Consider the following 7,667-nt stretch of genomic DNA (forward strand, 5'->3'; position numbering starts at 1 on the left):
ATATGTTAGTTGGCTTGATTGTGGTAATTATTTCACAATGTATATGTATATCAAACTATCACATTGTATATCTTAAATACATGCAATTTTTATTTGTCAATTACACCTCAATAAAGCTGGACAAAATATTAAATGCAAAGAGCAGAATCCAAACTATATACAGTAAGAGCTAAATTTGTAAAAAAATAAATTGAAAATTAAAAAGCTAAATATTTACATTTGTTTATTTATTTATAAAAGGTCTGAAAGAGCCAAAACCGGTTTGGCTCGGTGGATAGAGCGTCTGCCTGCGGACGGAAAGGTCCCAGGTTCGATTCCGGTCAAGGGCATGTACCTTGGTTGTGGGCACATCCCCAGTAGGGGTTGTGCAGGAGGCAGCTGATCAATGTTTCTAACTCTCTATCCCTCTCTCTTCCTCTCTGTAAAAAATCAATAAAATATATAAAAAAAAAAAAAAAAAAAAAAGGTCTGAAAGAAATCCACCAAACTATGAAAAGATTAGTACCATTGGAGTGGTAACAATTTTCTATTTTTTTTTATATTTTCTAAATTTTTAACAAATAATTACCAAAAATCAATCTTTAAGTATTACTATTTGCCAGTAATATATGTGGGATCCTCACCTAACCCACGCCCCATCTCCACTTTCAGCTATCATGTCACCATTCGGAATAAGATAGATGCATGCTGCACTCCACACACACCCTCCACTCCCTTCCGAGCAACCTGTCCTCACTGCCACTGCTCTATGACGCCGCCTCTATTGCACATCATGTTCTCATTAAGATGAGTTTCTCTATGTGCTTCCTATCCTGTCCCATCAATCAGCCTGATTCCCACTGCAGTATCATATGGCTTATTGTTATGAAACCGAGTAAGGCAAGACCTCTCTCATTTAGATCTGTGTTGGCTATTTCAGGACTTCGGGTGACCAAAAGGAGTACTGGGGGTGGGGGTTCTGGGGTGCTAGTAATGTCCTATTTCTTGACCTAGGTGCTGGTTACATGGTATGTAAAATTCACCAAGCTGCGCACTTATGAACTAAGAAACTAAAGAAAGGAAGGGCGATGAGACTAGAGAAGAGGCTGCTCACAGATAGACTGGCAGCCTCATTAAGGACTGTGAGCTCCCTCTTAAGGGGAAAAGGATGCCCCCAATGGGTTTTAAGGGGAGTGACATGATGGGATTGGGCTCTTAGGCAGATACTTCAGCTACAACGCAAAATGTGAACTGGAGGAATTCTGGAACACAAGTGTGAGGAGACTGCACTGGTCCATGAGATATAAGGATGGCCTGGACCAACGAGTTCAGGTGACGACAGAGCAGGGGATGGATGGGGGGTGGGGGGGGAAGCTACTTAGAACACCCATCTATGAAAAGTGAAGAACACACAGTTACTAAGACAATCGGGAAGAGTTTATAGGCTGAGAGTGAATGGAGTGGAAAGATGAGTTGGTTTCTTAAGCGCTTAAGAGACACCTAAGTGGAAATGAAGAGTAGGCAGTTGGATACATTTGCCCAAAGCTCAGAATAAAGGTCTGATAAGGAGATAAAAGAAAAAATCCCTCAAGACAACTACAATTTTGGCACATTTTCTCCTTTTTCCTTTGTTTCAAAACAATTGCTTTACAATGACAATTCTGCTCTTTTAACTAAACAGCAGAAGATACATACTTTTGCTTTAACTCCCTAAACAATTGCACATTAAAATGCCTTAAAACATAAAGCAAGTGGAGCAATGATACTTTTTCTCATAAACTGAACTTCAGAAAATAAATATGGTCACTCTTTTAAATTTTATTTACTGATTTTAGAGCGAGAAGGAGGGAGAAAGAAAATCAGTTTGTTGTTGCACTTATTTATGCCTTCATTGATTAAATCTTGCATGTGTCTTGACCAGGGATCGAACCCTCAACCTTGATGTGTGGGGATACCTCTCTAACTAACTAAGCTACTCGGCCAGGACTAAATGTGGTCACTCTTAACTGAACTAGCTGAAGGTCACATAGCTGGCCACTTCCTCATTTTAAAGCTCACCCAACTGGCAGTCCACAGACTGTACTGGTACATGAATGTTTAGATGGGGCCAAGAGTGTTTTGTTTTTGTTTTTGTTTTTTAATTTGAATTAATTTCTGGCTAACTTCACATAAAAGCCTAAATTTCTAGTTTTTCTTTATTTATTTTTAAAATATATTTTTATTGATTTCAGAGAGGAAGGGAGAGGGAGCGAGAGATAGAAACGTCAATGATGAGAGGGAATCATTGATCGGATGCCTCCTGCACGCCCCACACTGGGGATTGAGCCTACAACCTAGGCATGTGCCCTGACCGGCAATCGAAGCTCAACCACTGAGCCACGCCAGCTGGGATCTAGCTTTTCTTTCAAAAACAAAAACATGACAACACAAGACCCAGCATGTCTAGGCCACATTCCAATGCAGCCACAACCCGCTGGAACAGAGACGCAGCAGCCACGGCAGAAGGAGCTGGCCATTCTATCTCACACAGCCAGCTTCATTAAAAAGTATCTGCGTGGCTTCAAATACATCCAAGGTTGTGACCTCAGTAAGCAAAAGTACCTTTAGGCATCCATGATCAGTTCTCACTAATACAGAAACACAACAAGAATAATACCCCCTACCATTTATTGACTGCCTACTATTCATGGTAGGAAACTATCCAAGGAAGCTTAATATTCAATTTCTTGGATCACTGTATATAGAGAGTAATTCACAAAATGAATAGAGTCAAATTCTCTTAGACAACAGAAATATGACAGCTTAAGCACACGAGGACAGAGGAAAAATTACAAAGAGCTTGAAAGAAAATGCCAACACAGAAGTCTGAGGTCCTGGCAATCAGGGCTGGCCTCCTGGACAGGCACCGAGGGCTACTCAGTACAAGTGGCCGAATGGAAAGAGCATGGATGCCAGGTTCAAAGTTGGCCTCCTCCTCTTATGTAACCCAAGTTCTGTTTTTCAAATTTATAGACCAGGGATAATAGCATTTTCTCAAGGGGGGTCGCTATGAGGAGCCAATCAATAAAAAACATCAAATATTTAGCATTTAAAATTTAGATTCTGTAGGATACCTCATTTTCCCCCCGTGAGCCCAGAGCAGTTGTGACTGGACTGGGGGTCCCAACCTTTCTGTGCACACAGCAATCTCATATGCATACTAGAATTTTGGTGGCATGCTTAAGAGGGACGCAAGATCTAGCACAACACTGAGTGTGTCAACAGCATCTACCTCAGTGCCACTCTCCCCAGCCCTCTTCCCATCTTCACTCTGAGCTGCCCTGGGTGGGCTGTGGGCTGTCCTGACCAAGCTCCTCCATGCTCACAAGGCCAAGATGCTGGGCTTGACCTCACTGCTGCACGGCACACTGTGCCCTTTTCTAACCCTGCTCTAGATTTTGGACAGACACGGCACACTCAGAAGACCCCCATCTCAGCAAACATTAATTTTACATACTGATCAGTTGTGGAGACATGCCAAGGAGGCATTTGACGTTTACCAGGATGGACCAGCTAATAGTCAGTGGGCTTGAGATGAGGCACAGCAGGGATCATTTAATTTCCCAAAACTTTTCGGATACTTTTTTTGGGAGGGGGGCTAAAAGTCACAACGCAGTCTGTGCAGTGGAGCTGCAGGCACTGCACCTAAGGCCGGTGTGATCAGGTGGATCCCGATCCATGGGCAGTGCTTCTAGAGTGTTTTAACAAAGAGGGATCTGATTTATCTACTTACAAACATCACTCCATTGCTAAGGTGTTTTCTAAAAGTTACTACTCAGAAACAAAGTAATACCATGTTACTATGAAGGCAGAGCTTTGAAGTGAAGTTTAATGTATGTTGTATTACTTTCCTAGGGCTGCTGTAACAAATACCCCCGGACTGGGTTGCTTTAAAACAAAAGTTAGGCTCTCACAGTTCTGGAGGCTAGAAGTCCAAAGTCAAGGTGCAGGCATGGCCGTTCTCTCTCTGAAGGCTCTAGAGAAAAAATTCCTCCTTGCTTCCTTAGAGCTTCTGGTTGTTGCTGACAATCTCTGGTGTTCCTGGTTCGCAACTGCAGCACTCCAATCTCTGCCTGTCTTCACGTGGCCTCCTTCCCTCTCTGTGTGTCTCCTTTCCTAAGGACACTGGTCATATTGGAATTAGGGCCCATCCTAATCCAGTATGACCCAACCTTAACTACCTCTATCTGCAAGACCACGTTTCCAAGTAAGGCCACATTCTGAGGTTCTGGGTAGACATTAATTTTGGAGGGACACTGGTCAACCCGGTACATACTGGTATATCCATCTTCTTAATCATTTACATTGAAGTATTCTAGTGCTTAATTACCTGGTCCATACATATTTGTTATCATTCTTCAACTAAAGAGATGAAGGAAAAGAAAACCTATTGTAGGTAGTATTTCTTGACCCCAACTTTTTTCCTATTAGTTAAAAATAGAATAACCCATGTTTACTATTGTGTACTGGGGAGAGAAAAAAAAAAAGCAAAAATCTGTAACAAGAGCAGCAGTGGAAGTGGGAAGAGGAAGGGCAATAAGAAATAAAAGTGAGCCTGCCAGTGTTGCTCAGTGGTTGAATGTTGGCCCATGAACCATGAGGTCAGGGTTTGATTCCCGGTCAGGGCACATGCCTAAGTTGTGGGCTTGATCTCCAGTAGGGGGCATGCAGGAGGCAGCCAACCAATGATTCTCTTTCATCATTGATGTTTCTCTCCCTCTCCCTTCCTCTCTCTTAAATAAATAAAAATATATTTTTTAAATAAAGAAAAGTGGAGGGGGGGGGGGGGGGGAGAGAATAAAACTCATTGCAATTTTCCAGAGCTGCTTTATTAAGAAATCCTAGCAATCAAATATTTGATTATTCTATACTAGTATTCTCAGAAGAAAGCAACTTGGCATATATGCCACCAAATAGGCGTTGCTTAAAAAAGGCGTATTATGTGCTTACAGATACATATGCCCAAAAACAAACATTTAATAGATATTCAAACTTACAAGAGATGGAACCCTGAACTACCTGTATAGAGATAATTTAAAGCATATGCTGAGGTTAGGAGTCTTTCTTGTTCAAAAGGCCAGGAACTGGTGTTAAAATAATGTTCAAAGTGCTATGGACTATCCCACTCTGGTGCTTGAAAGTAGATAGAAAAAGGCAGAACAATGAAGACCCAGATCAAGCTACAGGTTCACATTAGCTAGGCCTACACAAAATGGAAACCTGCTGCCACACCAATTAACTGAAGAGCAGAGCATGTTCAAGTCCAACTACAAAGTCTCACTTGGGCCCTGCCGGTGTTGCTCATTGGTTGAGTGTCCGCCTATGAACCAGGAGGTCAGTGGGTTGATTCCAGGTCAGGGCACATGCCTAGGTAGCGGGCTCAATCCCCAGTGGAGGGGGGTGCAAGAGGCAGCCGATCAATGATTCTCTATGATCATTGATGTTTCTATCCCTCTCCCTTCCTCTCTCTCTGAAATAGATAAAAACATTTAAAAAAATTAAGATCAGGAGTTCTGAATTTGGGAGTCATAAGCTTGAGGGATAGGGCCTTTAGATAAGCTTCAGCAGGATTATAAAGCCCGAGAAATTCCAAGAAAGTTTCGTCTAAGCAGTTACCTGCACTTTTCTGGGGAAAGGTTCTATAACTTTTAGCATATTCTCAAAGGGAGTCAAGATTCACCTAACTAATTAAAAGAAGAAGAAAAAGAAAAAGAAAAAAAAGCTCACCTAATTCCCTGCGGCTGAGAACAATTTAAATCAAGATCATTTTTATTTACAAACCCAAAGTATGGTGTATGGGTCTGGCCAAGCTTTTTATCAGATTCTGTATTCCTTAAACTCCACGTTCACAAATATAACTTGTTTAATAAGACAAATTTTCTACCATCCCACAACTTTACACAATTGCGTATTTTGAAAATCACATACAAGGCTCTGGGTCATAATTTACTTTTCTATTCCCCAGATATATTGACCTGCTGAACCGCCCGGAGGCACCTTCTAGCCTTCGATGACTGCTAGCTGTGAGTTATAAAGCAAGGTCCAAGGGATCATCCTAGGACTCGCAGAAACCTCTTCCCTGGACAGACATGACAGGAGCGACGGATAAGACAGGTTCTCTCATTAGAAACATAATTTTAATGCTGGTTTTCAGCTCTCGGTCATATATTTCAGGCGAAACTTGACATTCCTCCGGGAGGTTCCCGCCTTGATCAGTCCAGAGAGCGCCCTAAGCCGAACCCGGAACCTGAGACTAAGATTCCGGGTATCCTCTAACCGCCGGGCACAAGGGGATGGGAAAGCGGAAGCCCGCGGACAAGTCAAGTCGGGGGTAAAAGTTGGAGGAAGAAGAGCAGGCTGCTGTCAGCGGGGAACCTAGGGAAGCCAGCAGGGGTTGCAAGCGCGGCCTCCCGGGTCCGCAGAGTTTCTTCCGCCGCAGTTCAGCCCCTTCCCCGGTCAGCTAGCGCCTCTCCGCCCCTCCCAGACGGCGCGCGGACCCCCGCCTTTCCCACTGGTCCCAACAGACCTCCTCACAGAGAGGCCGCGCCGGGAGGCAAAGGGGGAGGCAATTGCTCAGAGCCCCCCCCTCCCCGCCCTCCGCCAAAGTTGCCTCCAGCCCGGGGGAGCGGCCTCTGCCTCCGCCCCCCGGCCGGCCCCGGCCGGCCCCGCCCGGCCTCACCTTCAGCGCCAGGTGGTGGACGCGGCCCAGGCCGGGCTCCACCAGCAGCTGCAGCAGCCCCAGGAGCGGAAGCCACCGGAGGCCCGCGAAGAGCCGAGGACCGCGGGAGCCCGAGGGGCCGAGGGGCGCCGGGGCAGCCATGTTTGTTCCAGCATCACCAGCTGCTTCCGCTCCCTCCAAGCACTTCCAGGGTTAAAGGGCAGCGGCCGCCGGAAGGGCCTGGAAGTAGGGGGCGGGGCGGGGCAGCGGCGCGGCGGCCGCCGGTGTGGTTGCCCGTGGCTCTCCCCCAGGAGTGCGGGGCCGGGTCAGGCGCCGGGGGGCTGTTCAGTCGGCCTTCCCGGTGCGGATTTCGGTTTTGCTAGAAGAGGTGGGACCCCCAGGAGGAACCAGGGCGGTTGTCATGGGAACGGTCGGACCACACCCACCACCCGCCGAGCTTTGAAAGCGACCTGGACCTGCGAGACCCGGACCGCGGGGGAACCCCGGCTCTCCAAGGGTGGGGATCTCTTCAAAGCGCTGTAGCACCTTGCCTGGCGGTTGAGTGGACTGATTTCCCAGGCGGCATTGACTCGGTGGAAAATACCAAGTTACTGGCATGTTAGCGGTCCCTTGATTGTTATTTTTTGGAGGCACTTCACACTCAGATTTCAAACGAAATGGTTGCAGTAATAGGATGTATTAAGCCCTTATCAGGTACTTGGTTAGGCCTTTTGTAGGCATGATTGCATTTAATCCTTGCAGCAGTCTAATGAGGTAGGGGGTAGGTGTTATCCCCACTTTACAGGTAAGCAAACTGAGCCTCTGAAACATTAAGTCATTTGCACCAGGTTGACTGAGAACCACATGGCAACCTTTAACTGCTATTTTAAGTTGCTTCACGCTGTTTCATCCTACCACTAGAGTCAGGGTGCCAACATTTTTCTCTTAATTCTGTGTGGAAACTTTCTTTGCTTTTAACCTGTGGAATTTA

General features: G+C 45.6%; 1 protein-coding gene across 1 annotated transcript in view; it reads right to left on the reverse strand.

The window, feature by feature from the left end:
• The window catches only part of GPR107 (G protein-coupled receptor 107), a 58,777-nt gene extending 51,912 nt beyond the window's left edge, over positions 1 to 6,865 (reverse strand). The window contains exon 1 of the mRNA XM_079791238.1: positions 6,698 to 6,865. Within this exon, the coding sequence (XP_079647364.1) occupies positions 6,698 to 6,838 (141 nt within the window). The 5' untranslated portion in view covers positions 6,839 to 6,865. The remainder of the gene's footprint in view (positions 1 to 6,697) is intronic.
• Between the last annotated feature and the right edge of the window lie 802 nt (positions 6,866 to 7,667).

The sequence above is a fragment of the Cnephaeus nilssonii genome (assembly GCF_951640355.1).
Source record: "Cnephaeus nilssonii genome assembly, chromosome: 14".
NCBI classification, from domain to species: domain Eukaryota; kingdom Metazoa; phylum Chordata; class Mammalia; order Chiroptera; family Vespertilionidae; genus Cnephaeus; species Cnephaeus nilssonii.